The following is a 15136-nucleotide window of genomic DNA, read 5'->3' as shown; positions in this document are numbered from 1 at the left end:
CTCTCTCTCTCTCTCTGGATTTGTCGACTACATTTACCTCATCAGCATCTTAGCAGACTGTCTGGAAGAACCCAGACCTTCAGCCAGACAGAGCTGGATTTAAATCAGTCTCAGACTCTTACTAGTTAGTGTTTGGGGGGATGTCATTCAGTGTCCCCTAATACTAGCCGCTCGTCTTTTGAGAAAGTTAATGCTACCCGCCTGTGGCCGTGACACTGAAAGCACAAGTATTTCTTTGTCTCCTCTAATCCTTGTTTTTAAAATGATACGAACAGAGAGCACACTTGTGTCAGAGCTCTCTGGAACCAGAAGGGACTGTACTAGGAAATGTTCCTAAGCCGGGAGCACAGCAGTTGCCTTATTAGTCATAAAGGCATGAAGGAAATTATTTCATCTTGCTTCCCTTCCCTTATCTACCCAGTAGCTAGGAGGGAAATGTGGGGCTGGGTAGCCTAGGATAAAGGGGGACAGTGCTAGGCTGTAAGGACCTGTCTCACAGCTCTTTCTCAACCCCGTCCTGGGAGCAGAAAGCCGTAGTACCAGGAACCTTTCAAGGCTAGGATGCCAGGGACCCCAACCACAGAGGAGGAGGAGGCATATCTGTACCAAGTTCCCTCCACTTTCTCCTGTCCGCCTCCTTTATGGTCTTGATTTGTTTGTTTGTTTGTTTGTTTCCAATTAAGAAAAGCCTGGGCTGTCGGGAATGAGCAAGCATGCCAAGCAGCCCTGGAACCTGACAAAAAGTTACAAAACTCTGCTTTCATTTTACTACGCTCTGCCTGCAAGATGCCCGGGTTAAAGGCAAAACCTTCATCAGCAGGACCTGAAGAACTTAGCGGCATGTGGGACACCTGCCTCCCGTGAGGTGACATTCTTTGTACCCGAGGCCTATCTGTGGCTCACAACCTTAAACCACAGTCTTCTTCCTTACACCAAGGATGAGCCAACAGTCAATTTTGTGGAAAGATCTCTTTAATAGGAAGTGAATAAAACTATCAATGCTAAATAAAATCGACCACTGTGAAACTTGGATTAGATCCCACGGGGAAGCGTATGTGCAATTAACTGCATTATGTAACCAGGCCGCCTTTAATAGCTGGCCTGGTTCTTTTTGTTGTTCTAAGGGAAAAGTGGCCAAGGCTGAAGCCAGAGCACATGATATTATTTGAAAGTGCTGCAGCCTCTGGAAATGCTCCATTGAGAGATGTCCAGAATCAGAGTTTTCACTGTGATTTATGGTTGTTCTAAAAGTTTTATACCTCTTACATTTTCAGAGCTATACCCTCTGCTTCCAGAAGCCTCTGGGTATGTTTCTGCTGCTTTGAATCTCATACATTATTTGCCCATTCAAGAGGGACATTTTAGAAGTGTGCAAAAAAAAAAATGTTCTGTAGTACTTGATTTTGAATAATCCCCATGGGTGAAAGGGTTGAGACCGTACGGCAAGGCCCACAGCCTTTTCCAAGCTACTTTAGAGAACCCAGTAGAGAGGTCACTGGACAGAATAGTTCCAACATGGCAACCCCTTCTATTCAGCCACAGCGCTGGCTCAGAGACTCCCCAGGCCTCTGAGCACTCGATGTCAGGTGTGGCTGGTAGGCAAGGCCGAGATTAAGCCGGGGCAAATTCCCGTTCTATCAAATCAGAAACGGAAGCATATCAGAAGTTCTGCTAGCACAAAATCAATCAGCTGGGTAGGAATTACACTCAGTGATGAAGACTGACTAAACCAGGGTGGCACTTCATGGGAGAGTCTGGGAACATGGCTCGGGGTTGGGCACAAGGAGGAAGCGATGGCGTCTGAGTGCTTTAAAGGAAACAAAGCCAGCTTCTTCGAAGAGGACTCGGCATGAAATACACCGTGTAAAGTTTGATAAGCTATGCTGGATACGGCGGCACGTACCCATAATTCATCACTGGAGGAGCCAGAGTTCAGAGTCAGTCTCAGCTCCAAAGCAGGGCAGAGCTCTGCCAAGACTGAGGCCCTATCTCAAACACAACAGTGGATTGGCACGCTCTGACTCATGCATACAACATCTCCACAGTCAGGGGAACGAGATAGCTATCATCTCAAAGCTTTTCTCATGGCCCTTTGCAATTCCTTCCCATCTCCCCAGGCCCCGGGAAAACATGGATCTACTCTCTGTCATTGCCTGCCTTCACCTAAATGCAGCTCCGTACTCCCCACTCCCTCCCTCCTCCTTTCTGGCTTCTTTCATTCAGCATAATTATTTTGAGACTCATTCAGGTTGAAGTATGTATAGTATTTCATTCATTTGACTAGACAGCAATATTCCACTGTACAGATATCCCATACGCTGTTTACCCATCCGCACGTTGAGAGAATCATAAATTATGTTGCAGCTGTTATGGATGGAGCTGCCGGGAAGCACCCGTGTGTGTGTGTGTGTGTGTGTGTGTGTGTGTGTGACTGCCTGAACAGAGGTTACTTTTCTCTGTGGTAAATGCTTAGAAGTGCAGTTGGAGGAACGAAGGCCTGGCGTATATTTAACTTGTTAAGAAACTGTCGGGCTGCCTTTACAGTAACGTTCCCATTTGATGATCCCCCAGCAGTGGGTAAGAGTTCAGTTGCTCCACGACCCTGTCAACATGGTATATAGCTCTCCTTAATTTCAACTCTTTCCCATTGTCCTGTGAACACAACACACAACCTATACAATATGTCATCATTAACTAGACCCAGTGCAGTCTGACAGGTGTGAAGGACCTATTCATCTTCTATAGCTGAGATTGTACCTGACAAAGGCACTCCATTCCCCGTGCCCTGCTCTAGGCAAGCACAACTCCCACTCTGTGGATGTGATTGTACTGGATCCTCACGCGGGCAGCGTTTTCCCTTCTGTGCCTGGCACCCATGTTCACCCGAGTTGAGTGGTACTCTACTGTGGTTTTAGTTTGCATTCCCCTAATGCCCAGAAGCTGAGCTTATACATGGATGGTCCCCATAGGGGTGTCTGGCGGGGCGGGCGACTAGCGTGCAGATGATGTCAGGGAGCTGACAGGCGAAGCCACCAACATGGGATTTTATGGAACTTCCTACCAAGTTCTAAGTGTAGTTGAACTACAGAGGCCAAACTGGACACAGGTAGCCAAGTCTCATCCATTGCCTCCTGAAGTGCAGCCTCTGGTGGACGGGTTCTTTTATACAGGGTTTGATGCAGGGTTGTGGGGAAAAAGCGCATGGCGGGGTCCCGAAACTTTGAGGAGGTGCCCCTGTGTGGGGGTTGGGGGCGGGGTGTATGGAGTCCCGGAGGCTTTCCATGCCCGAGGGTCCCACAAACAGGAGAAAGTCCGAAATCCCCGGCCTGACACAAGGTCAGAACTCTCATCAGCTCCCTAAAGGATTTATTTCAACACTTGCTTATCGAGCACTAAATATACTCCAGGGGGCATTTAGGGGAGGGGCCCTTCCTCTCCTGGGCCCTAGGGCTCCTGCTCCAAGGGGTTTCGGGTTTGGCATAGAAAAGCATCTCAGTAGCACCTCCCTTTGCTCCCAGATCTGTCCCCTGGAGAAGAGCCTGGCTGATGATGCTTTGAACAGTCCCAGAGGGCTTCTCTGAGGAGGTTACAGTATCAGCTAATGACTGATGAGAATAGGGATCTACCCCTGGAACATATGGTAGGCGGGGCTAGGCGGGGCTAGGCGGGGCTAGGCGGGGCTAGGCGGGGCTAGGCGGGGCTAGGCAGGGCTAGGCGGGGCTAGGCAGGGCTAGGCAAACCTCTGTCTGCAGACAGTTACTAGGAAACAAAATCAATTTTGTGGCTACTAAGGCCGTGATTAAAATGAAACAGGGTGATATATTGGGAAGGTGGTTTCTCCTGTGAAACTTTTCTTTCAGTTTTCACATCTATGCATGTGCTCCTGTTACATGCGTATCTTTTGAAAGAAATAGAGAAATTTATAAAAATATAGAAAAGGTCAGGAGAAACTCACACCTTATCCTCATGGCTGTTAAGGGAATTAGCAACATTAATCAGGGTTGAGAGCCTGCATCATTTCTGAGGTCCTGCGGAATACGCACCAGGATTGTGTGTATTCCGCACATCTTCCTGCAGCCATCGTCGTAGGCCTGGATGCCTCCTAGGACAGCCAATAGCACACAGCCGCCTGGCCAGCTGAGCTTTGTCATCAGCTAATGACTGGAGTAAGCAAGTGACTTTATTTCTCTTGTTTCAACTTCACGGTGACATATGAGTTTGGCTCAACAGCGGCATCCAAGCCCGGCTTGAGACAGCCCCTAAACAGTGTCCATAATCAGCCCTATTTGCCTCACGTTCTGTTGGGGGTGCCCCAAACATGCCTGTACCGTAGGCCCCCGTGAGAATTTGCGGGATTAACGTGTGCCATTGTTGCATTTTACGTGAAGCGAGACCTGCATCCACTAGTGATAAAAATATCTCTGAAGTCACTTTCCTCACAAAATTGAGATGCCGAGAAGCCTAGAAAAGTGCAAGCTTGTCAAGAGCCACAAAACTGCAGAGCCAAGCAGGACTCTCCAGCTCCCTTCACCCTGCTGTGTGGCATATCCTGCACTTTATCAGGCTAGCTATGCATTGCCTGAGAATGGAGGGCTGCAGCTTCTGAATCCATGACAACTGCCCCACAGTTTCAAACCCCCCCCCCAAAAAAAAACCCCTAAAGTCTCAAAATTTATTGGCAGGAGCTGCCAATGACCAGACACTGTGCAGGGTATGAGCTGTGAGCAAGAGGGACCTGGCCCTGTTAGCCTTCTACCTAACTGCGGCATATGCCACACACCTCTGTCCAAGGTGACATGTGTCCGGGTACTTCGGTTTTGCTCGCCTTCTGTCCGTCCATATAACGTGCAGTTGTCATCCATTTGGAAACGAGCCATTTGGCTAATGTGTATGTTCTGAGACTTTGATCTTCCTGGCGCCTGATTCCAAACGCAGGTGTTAATGGAACCGAGATTGCTCTCAGGTGTTTTTTATTTTGTTTTTTTTGTTTGTTTGTTTGTTTGTTTGTTTCAGGGCTAGAGTCCTGTTGCATTTGCAATCAGTTAAAATATATAAATCTGAATGCAGGTAGTACACATGCATGCATACAGGCTAAAACCTCACACACATAAAATAAAATGTCTTTAAAAAAAAACAAAAACAAAACAAACAAACAAAACCACCAAACCCTCCCTTTTTTCAGCCTGTACTTAATGAAGCCAGGTTGAAAATATTCAGTATGTCCATGTGTGTTTGTTTAAACAAAACCTCAGGATAGTCTACTACATTTATCCTAAAACAAAGTAAATCTTTCTACTACCGTTTCACCAGTCTTTGGAGGTCACTTGATTGTCAGTCACAATATCAGCATTCCTTCCAGCCTTGAGAGGGTAACACGTTAAGAAGCCTACCTTGCAAGATGGATGGGGCACTGCCTATGACCCAGCATCCAGGAGGCTGAGGCAGGGAGAGCTTGAAGGATGGCCTGTGTTATGTAAGGCCCTGTCTCAGAAAGAACAAAAGGGTGGGGTGCTGTCTTCTTCCTTTCTCTTGGGCTTCCTCGTACAAGAACTGAGTGTTTTGCTCTTGGGATTGGTATTGTGTCACAGTGGGGAAGGAGCTGGCCATTTGCCTGGCCTTTAAACTCTACCCACTACAGTTTTCTTACCTTGTCACCCAAACCAGCTGAGTTCCATCAGAGAAATGGGCATTGACAGCTGAAGTTAACAGCGTTCTCAGTATTGCTCGTGGTCTGGCCCTTCTTTTAGGAGGCTGGACACTAATAGGAACAGCATCCATCCACTGGAGTTGCTTCATAGTTTATACTGCTGCTGTAGTGTCTCACACCACCTCTGTAGTGGCCATTGCCCGGAAATCAGATCATATCCAGGGCTCTGGGGCCAGCGCGTTTTCTTTAGCCTGGATATCAGTCTACATGTTACATATTTTATTTGGAAGATTAAAATATGGCTTAAAAGAATACTTAAACATTTTTTAAATTTAGAGAGTAATCACTAATGTGAAATAATATAGTTTCTCTATTTTGAAAAAGAGAAAAACTCAGATGTGACTATCCAGATAATGTAACTTTCACATAAGGAGTCTTGAATGTCTTCTGAAGGTCTCCTGGGAAAGAGCAGTGTGGACCTCATGAACCACTGAGGTGACCCACTGCCTGCAGGCCAGCCAGGAGTGTGGGCACTAGAATTTAAAATGACTGTCGGTTACTCTGCACCCTAGGGAAACAGCAGGCGCTTTGGAACTTCGTCTCTCAACAACTGTACCGTGTCATTCAGATGGGACCAGTTAGGTTGTCAGATCTGTAGCAATAATTTTTCTGAATAAGAGATTTTTTTTTAAATTGGCAAACAAAACAACAACAACAAAAACCCAACCCAGAAATGCGTGTTGTTTGCATACCCGGTTCAATCTGCCTGCCTGGCCCCAAGCGCCTGTAGTTCTTGCCAACCGTCTAAGCTCAAACCCCTGACTCAGCATCTTCCTGCTCACGGCTTCCAGCACCGTGTAGTGCTCATAACCTGTCAGTTTCTCCGGCGCACTCCCCCTCCTTCTCTAGAGCAATAGAAAGGCGTGCGCATCTTTTCCAGCACCCGGTGGCATCGAGGCTGAGTGCTGCAAGACCAGCTGTTACCTCATTCGTCCTGCTTCTCATGACTTTCCCATAAAAATTCTGCATGTGCATTTAGAGGAATCCAAGCTATATTGAAAAGGAAAAGGAAAAGGAAAAGGGAAAAAAGACCCACAAAGTATCATCGCCATTAAGAGAACATCTGTCCAAGCATGGAAATGATGGATGGATGGATGGATGGATGGATGGATGGATGGGTGGATGGATGGATGGATGGATGGATGAACAGACAGACAAAGAGAAAGGGAGTGTTTTTAACAGATGAGCAGTCAGGAGCTTTACTTCAGACTATAGGAGTTGTAGTTACAGCCAACAAGGGACGTAGTTACAGACTAGGAGATGGTCTAGAAAAGCCGAATTCCATAATAAGTGCTATTTTGAAAGTTTAATAACTATTACTTAATTTTCTCAAACTCACCTAACATCTTAGTTAGGGTTCCATTGCTGTGGTGAAGCATCCTGACTGACAGCAGCTTGGGAAGGAAAGGGGTCACTTGGCTTCCTCTCCTACATCACTGTTCAACATCCAGACCGGGCCTCCTGCGTCAGTCACTAATTAAGAAGACACCCTGCAGGCTCATCTACTGCTGGATCTTACAGAGGATTTTCTTAATTGAGGTCTCCTCCTCTGGGATGACTCTCGTCAAGTTGACGTAAAACTAGCCTCTTCTTCTCCCTAAGATAATGGGGGGTGGGAGGGACTGAATGAGAAAGAATTCTGACCTTTGAATAAACATTTTTTTTTTCATAGTAAGAAATGCTATTTCTTTCTCCTTACAAAGTTGGGTGAAGGGTGAAGAACTTTCCTCATGGGCTTTGTATTTTCTAGTTGTTTCTGTGGTGGGGCTAGGGTTGCTGTTCAATTCTCTCCCCCTCTGGAGTATTCGAGACACACACACACATACACACACACACACACACACACACACACACACACACACAGTGCTACATACATGAATGGTGGGCTAAAGCATCCTTTGCAATCACTCTTTTATTGCAAAGCGTCAGGGGAGGGACTGCTGTATGTAAGGCATTGTTCTGGGTACCTGAGTGCATCGTTGGGCAAATGGACAGAGCTCCATTTGCTCGACTGGAGTGGACAGCTCCAGGGACATTAAGCAGGGCCAGGGAGGGGGAAACCACAGCAGCACATAGACAGTGGGTGAGAGGTTAGAAGGTCACAGGTAGACAAGGGGAATCTCAGAGGAAGTGGGAACTGCACCTCAGAGCTGTGCAGCTGGTACAGCCTGATGAGAAGTCACACTTGACTGAGGGAGTGTCCTGCAGAAAGGGGACAGTGATGGTAAAGCTGTGGTCTGAGGGCAGAGCTCAAGGAAGGAGAAATGGCTAAAGACCGAAGCCATGTCAGGTCCTGGTGAGGCTGCGGAAGGTGTGGCTCCCCAAGAACTTCTAAAAGGTTTTATACAGTTTTGAAGAAAAAAAAAAAAACTCTGTAGGAAATATTCGTCTCACCGTTTATTTTTCCTTCAGAAGGTATGTGGTCTCTACAAAGCAGAAATAATTAACCTAAACTCATTCTGAAGAGCCGGCAAGGCATGCTTCTAGTTTAACAGCCGTGTGAGGGGGTCCAGTGCTAAGTGATTAGTGGTTGATTTCATGAGGACTCAAAAATCACAAGGTCTGAAGAAAATAATAACATCACCTCTGAAAGACAGTACCGCATTACAGCTAAATGAAGCCTTGGGTGCCATCTAGCTTGATCTTTTACAAATGAGCAGTCTGGGAAATGCTAAGTGACTTAGCCGTGCTACCTGGTGACCTGGTGACAGGCTCATCTTTAGAGACTGCCAGGCCCGCTAATCCCAGGCCCAGAGCCTACCTGCCCGACCTCCTGCCCAGTTAATTTAGTGAAAACTCAATTATTGATGACAGTCTCATTGACCTGCCCAGACTCGACAGTCAAATCCAAGTTTCCATCACAAGAAGTAGGATGTACTTGCGTTTTGCAATATGGCCTTCATCTATGGAGTATACTGGAAACTGGTTTCAGGAAGATCAAATAGCTGATTCCTCTGCCTCTCTGGGAACCCGGGATGTCCTTTGTGGTTGCCTGTCAGAATGAAGGTTTCTAATTGGTTTGACTTTTCAAGGTACTTTTCTTTTCTAACAGCCTCTGCTGGATTCTGAGTTGCCCTGGAGGTAAAAAGATGTCAGAGCTCAGCGTAGACACTGATGGTCCCTTCCCTGCATCCACTCACCTCATGGTCCCTCCTCAGCATCCACTCAACTGAAGGAAAAGCAGTCAAAAGCAAAAATAAACCCTGACTCCAAATCACCAGCAGCATATAAAATTTCGAGAAGTGTCAGGCAGGGAAAGGTCTCTAGAAACCTTTCATCTTGCATATCTTGAAACCCTTACTCACAAACACCAACCCCTTTCCTCCTTCCTGTCCCAGCTGCCACACTGCTCTCTGCCTCTGTGAATGTGACAACCTTAGGGCACCCTACAAAAGCAACAAAAATCAGGCATTGTGAGGGGCAGGGGGAGGAGGCACAGTGTGGGTTCCAGATTCTTGCAATCAGAGGGTTTCTCCAGCCCTTCAAGTGTTTATAATCTTTTTCTTTGGTATCGTTGTGTTACGTGTTTAACTGTATGACGCAAGGACCTTCAGGGTCTTATCTTCTAACATAACTAAAAGCGGTTGGCGGAGGAGAGTTCTTCTGCCACTTGGAATGTCATTGAGATCTAGCCACCTTCCAGCCTCATTCTCAAGTCTTCCCTATCTGAGGTGCTTACCTTATTCAACTTCCTGTTCTTTTCTTTCTCAGGTGACTGGATGTCTGGAATCCCTTCCCACATCCTCAACAGCTCCCCTTCAGACCGGCAGATTAACCAGCTGGCCCAGAAGCTAGGCCCGGAGTGGGAGCCCGTGGTGCTGTCTCTGGGACTGTCCCAGACTGACATCTACCGCTGCAAGGCCAATCATCCCCACAACGTACAGTCGCAGGTGGTGGAGGCCTTTGTCCGCTGGCGCCAGCGTTATGGGAAGCAGGCCACCTTCCTAAGCTTACACAAGGGCCTCCAGGCAGTGGAGGCTGACCCCTCCCTGCTCCAGTACATGCTGGAGTGACCCGACCCCTGCCACTTGCTGCGGCGTGGGTTCCCAAGTCACACAGGCTGAACTGGACTTTATTCAGCAGGTGGCTTTGTTCTGGGTGAGGGTTTTCTTTTCAGTGACCCTTAGATGGAAGGAAAACATCTGGATTCTACTCAAGATTACGCAGCAGATCTCCCACGCTGGCTCAACAATCCCTCGGCTTTAATCGCTTGAAGACTGCGTTGTTGTAACTACAGTTTTGAACTTCGTGGTTGCCCTTTAATGGAAGGCCAGAAAAAACACAACCCCCCTCCTCCCCCCAGCAAAAAAATCATGCTACCGCATTGCATACAGGTGTTACAGGTGTCCTGCATACATGGCAGCCACACTTACGTTGCCTGGATACTGGACTGTGGACTTCATAATGGCTCTTCATAATGATGATGATAATAAAAAGTGAATTGTGGTATAGAATGTGCCTTTTTCATGGGAAAGTATTGTATCACACACACACACACACACACTCACACTCACCACTCTTCTGTTGCATAGGTGGAGGGTGTAAAAGTATGGGAATGGAACAAGATGGATAGCAGCCATGCGATGGTGGGATAAATACCTCAGGCAGGATGCATAGATTAAGCATGAGACACGGAAGCCCCCTGCAGAGGCCAGGGAGAGAACGGAAGCCCTTCATCTTAACAGATTGCCTGAGCAGTCTCTGTCCGTTTATTAAAGGTGTTGGCTCAGAGACAAAGGGGGTTCAGTGTGTCCTTTGAGGCCTGAATGACTGAAGGCATTGAGTTCCTCATGGGTTTTCCAGTCTTTCCTTAACAGCACATGGTGTTAGCCAGACAGGTGTGCATGTTTGTAATCCCATCTAAGAGACCGAAGCAGGAGGATCACCCCAAGACCATCCTGGGGTGCGCAGTGAGTTCCAGGTCAGCTTCAACTATTAGCAAGACCCCGTCTCAAAGCAAATAAACAAAAATTTACCATGCAGGATTCAGGGTGTGCTCATTTGTGTGTTCTCCTGTGAGCCTCTCAGCCATCCTGTGAGGAGCATTTGCAAGGGCTGTTGGGCTCTTCTCTACAGGCGGCAGGACCTGTGTAGACTAACTAAGCTAGAACGTGGTTTGCCAGTGCACGAGTGGATTAGAGCAAGGCAGGCTTCCTTCAGAGACAGACATGAAAGGCTCTTGACAGGGCTGCGGGTATAGTTCAGTTGGTAGGGTGCTTACCTAGCGTGCTCAAAAACCTGAGTTTTATCTCAGCAGCTCATAAACTGGGTGTAGTGGGGGCAAGATCTCAGCAGTACAGAAAGTAGAGGCAGGAGGATCAGACGTTCAATGTCACCCTCATCTCCGTAGTGAATTCAAGCCCAGTCATAAACAGAAAAACAAACAAACAAAAACAGAAAAACCTACATTCAAGATGACAAGTACAGTTCCTTTATCCTTCGAGAGGATATCTCTAGAGAGTCCAGATTTTAATTCTATAGCAATTCTAAGGAAATAAAATTATACTGCTTATCTCCCTCCATCCAAAAACAAGCCTATAAAGAGGTAGCAGTTACCGTGAAGCAGGTGCTTGGAAAGGTGGCAGTGGTGTATCAGTGTCCTTTCCAGCATCTCGTACCCTCTGTTCGTTTACCAAAAGGACCAATTGTTCCCCAGTCATTCATTCAACGGATGCCATCCCCAAAGCGTTGTATACTAGCCATATCCTCTCAACGGATGCCATCCCCAAAGCGTTGTATACTAGCCATATCCTCTCAACGGATGCCATCCCCAAAGCGTTGTATACTAGCCATATCCTCTCAACGGATGTCATCCCCAAAGCGTTGTATACTAGCCATATCCTCTCAACGGATGTCATCCGCAAGTGTTGTATACTAGCCATATCCTCCCTCATGTTCCTTCTTGAGGTCCAGTCAATCCTTCATTACTTTATGAAGCTCATACTTTTGGCCGCATCTCTGTACCCAGTGATGTAGCCAATAGAGTCTTCAATACATAATTTATCATTTTGAACTTTGAACTTACTGCTTTGCCATATCCCCCATGGGATTCCTAATATCGAGTTGTCTTGGCTTCCATTCTCACAATTCAGTTCCGCTCATGGCTGAGTGAGCAGGCCTGGGCTCTGCTGCAGCTAGCTGGTGTAGGTCTGATGCTTAGCTGCTTCCTCCTCCTGCTGTTTGTAATGAATCTGTCCTGCTCAGGGACACTCCTGTGCTGTCAGGAGTGAGGGGTGGTGGTGAAGAACAGGGCTGTGAAGAGCTGATGCTGGAGGGGTGAGTGGAACTCTGCCTTACTGCCCTTAGTAAGCAGGGTGGCGCCACTACTGAATGACAAGGGCCATTCCTTGCCCCTGCCCACTTCCTGCAGAAGCGCTTAGGAGTGGAGGCAGGCAGCTGAATTACCGAGTCTTTGTGATACATCTCATCTGTCCATTTCCCAGGAAGCTGGGAGGGAGCCCGCCAGGATGCCATGTGTCTTTACACAGAAGATTCTACAACTTCAGAGATCTTCTGCCCCAAAGAAAATTCTGCATATGTTCGGTGGGACGGCAGGGATTTGAGGCACTAAAAGGAGCAAAATGATGTTCTCTCTCCCTCTCCGTGTGTGTGTGTGTGTGTGTGTGTGTGTGTGTGTGTGTGTGTGTCCCTCTCACTCTCCCTCTCCCTTTCCCTCTCCCCCCTTCTCTCTGTGGGGGGGGGGGGTGTCAGAGCATTTACATACATGACTGCGTCTTTCAACATTTTAAAATGTGTAACTGCTGTTAAATTTTCTCAATGCAGAGAAAGTGCATGCCCGTGGTATCATTTCGAAAACCTAACAATGGATAAAATGAGGGGAAGCGTGTCCTTGTGCTCACCACAGTCAGTCAGCTCTGCTCTGCAGTCAGTGTCTTAGTTAAGCCTGTGCATCCCTTCAGCAGCAGCTGTCAGATTGTCCTGTGAGGCTCCTTCACACTTGGCTTCCTTGATTTAACACACAGTTGCTGTTCCGATGCCAGAGGACTTTACAGCATCCTGTGCTCTCAGAGCACACTTGCAAGCCCTATAGCTTTGGCAGCACCTTTGAAGATATTAAAGGCACTTAGCTACTAAGTGTGTCAACAGCTTTCCCCATCAGGAAGTTCACTGGCATTGCAATTCTCAATTGACATCCCCCCCACCCCCACCCCACCCAAAACCAATCTGAGCAAATTATTGTTCACTGACCACTCTGTGCACCTTACATCCTCAAAGAAGCAGAGCTTAGCTTGTCTGGACTCAGCTTTTCCCCTTGCCCCAAAATGTCCTCGCTACTGTACTGCATCTAATTACCGCTGTCCTTCTTTTCTTCTAGAGAATGTCAGGGAAGGGACGGTAAACACAGAAGCTGCACATCCCTCCCCCCCTTCCTGAGGATGTATACACACAGTTGACAGTTGCTAGAGGGGACAGACTAGTAGTATAGTTGTCACTAAGCGTCCCTGTAAGTAACTCCTCACCATTGTTCTCGTAAGTAGTCCCAGTAAAACTCATTCTTGTACCAGCCCAGATTTGGATGGAATGGTTTCTTTGGTCTGTCATCTTTGGATGTCCTATCTGAGGCAAACAGACATTTGCTCGCATCTTTCTGGAAAAGTTAATGTGGCACATACGGGGAGAGGCTAATCCCATCTCTGTTAATTGAGGCCATTAAAAGCTGATCAACAAAGACACAAGTCCCACTCTCTGGAACTCACTGCCACATGACAGCCTCAGAGTTCACATCACAACATGATGGGATCAAGTCCATGCCTGAGTACTGAGCCAGTGGGAACAGAGTAAAATGACCCCCTCTGGTTTGCTCCTCAGGGGATGGAGGCCTGAAGAGCAAGAAGGCTCTGTCACACAGGTAAGTCACTCCACCTTCTTTCGCAGGTTTATTCACCTGGGCACAGTAACTGGTCTGTGGCTGCAGATTGCCTTCCAGAGGTAAACAAGATAAACTGTGCCTATAATGACAAAGGAAATATCTGAGCTGAATTATTTTGGCTCCTGGGTTTTGGTTTGGTTTGTTTTTTCCCTGGTATTCTTTACTGAGTCAGGGCCTCCCAAAATCTTAGGCTGAGGCCCCTCCTCCTTCTGGGACTTGTGTAGCAGCAGGGAGTGTGCAGCCCTTCTGTGCATTCCTAGGGACTCTAAGGATAAAGACATGAACTGGCAGCAACTGCAGAGCATGTCCAGAATCTGGGTGGGAGTCTGTTCTAACACTTGACTCTCTTTAAATGAATCCCTACAGTTGGGGCACAAATTCTTGCCGCTTACAAAACATTGCGGGTTACTGGAGATCCAAAGATAAATAAGACATAGTCTCTCTGCCCAGCAGGATCTCAGCGCATCAGAAAGGCAGACACAACAGCCAGCAACTATGACACTGTGCAGAGAAGGGAGCAATTAAAGTGGCCACAGAGGAGGTGACACTTCAGCTGAGTTCTTGTAAGCCCTGCCCAAGTTAGCCTGATGGTCCCCCTTAGGGGATATTAGGAGACACCAGAATTCCATTTAATATATTCTTCATCCAGCTTGACAAATGGCACCCCTTCCATGTGCCTGCAAGATGCATATGCCTCCAAAATGCTGTCTCAAAGCCTTTAGAAGCTAAACACATTGACACATACCATCCTGTTCCACACCTCTAGATAGCAGTGGTGTGTTCAGCCACAGTGGAATCAGAATCAGGCCCCAAGGGTTGAAGTATCAGGCATATTTGAGGGTGCTTTTTATAGCAGCCCTCTGTCCCCCCTCTCCAACATTTGTACAAATTCAAAATACATGCTGCAGCATGCAGGGAATGTTTTTAATATAATGTCTTGTTTACTTCCCTGAACTAGAAACAGCTGAGAGGAACAGGGATGTCTGTCTTGTTGGCATTTACTGTTCTTATAGGAAAATTAAAGTCTCTCAAAGACACAGTTCAGTGAGCCAATTAAACCTTGTCTCTGCTTTGTTAAACTCAGGGGAAACATACGGCAGTGATTCTGATAGCTGTTCTTCATTCAGGGCATCAGCGATGAAATCCAGGTTTGAATGCTCAGAGAGAAAACGCAGACTCAATGTCTTGGCAATAAGCATGTGTTTCCATCTCATTTTCATATTTTATCTCTAGCCAGTGCTGTTTGGGGGGGGTCATATTACATTCTTGATTGAGAGTATTTGCGGAAAATATGAAATGGGCTGGATGTCATGAAAGAATTAGTCTTCTTGCTCTTGGTGACACTTAACCGTCCCTGTTTCTAGGAGACAAATTGATGTTGTGAGCACCTTGCCAGGGCCCATGACTTCAAGGTGACTTAGCTCAGTGCTGACCCCAGATGAGGCTGGATGCCTCCACATGGCTAAGCTGGAAAAAGACGGCAATGAACTTGCCCCTCTGGAACATGTCTTGACCAAGGATGAGGCATCTACACATGG

The 15136-nt window shown here is 47.2% G+C and overlaps 1 protein-coding gene across 1 annotated transcript in view; it reads left to right on the top strand.

Moving 5' to 3' along the window:
* Cradd (CASP2 and RIPK1 domain containing adaptor with death domain) overlaps positions 1–10158 on the top strand; it is a 144921-nt gene extending 134763 nt beyond the window's left edge. Inside the window, exon 3 of the mRNA XM_028783087.1 lies at positions 9419–10158. Within this exon, the coding sequence (XP_028638920.1) occupies positions 9419–9720 (302 nt within the window). The 3' untranslated portion in view covers positions 9721–10158. The remainder of the gene's footprint in view (positions 1–9418) is intronic.
* Positions 10159–15136: the final 4978 nt, after the last annotated feature.

This window comes from Grammomys surdaster, unplaced genomic scaffold (assembly GCF_004785775.1).
Source record: "Grammomys surdaster isolate TR1022 unplaced genomic scaffold, NIH_TR_1.0 958, whole genome shotgun sequence".
Lineage (NCBI taxonomy): Eukaryota > Metazoa > Chordata > Mammalia > Rodentia > Muridae > Grammomys > Grammomys surdaster.
This window is presented reverse-complemented; position numbering and strand designations above follow the sequence as displayed.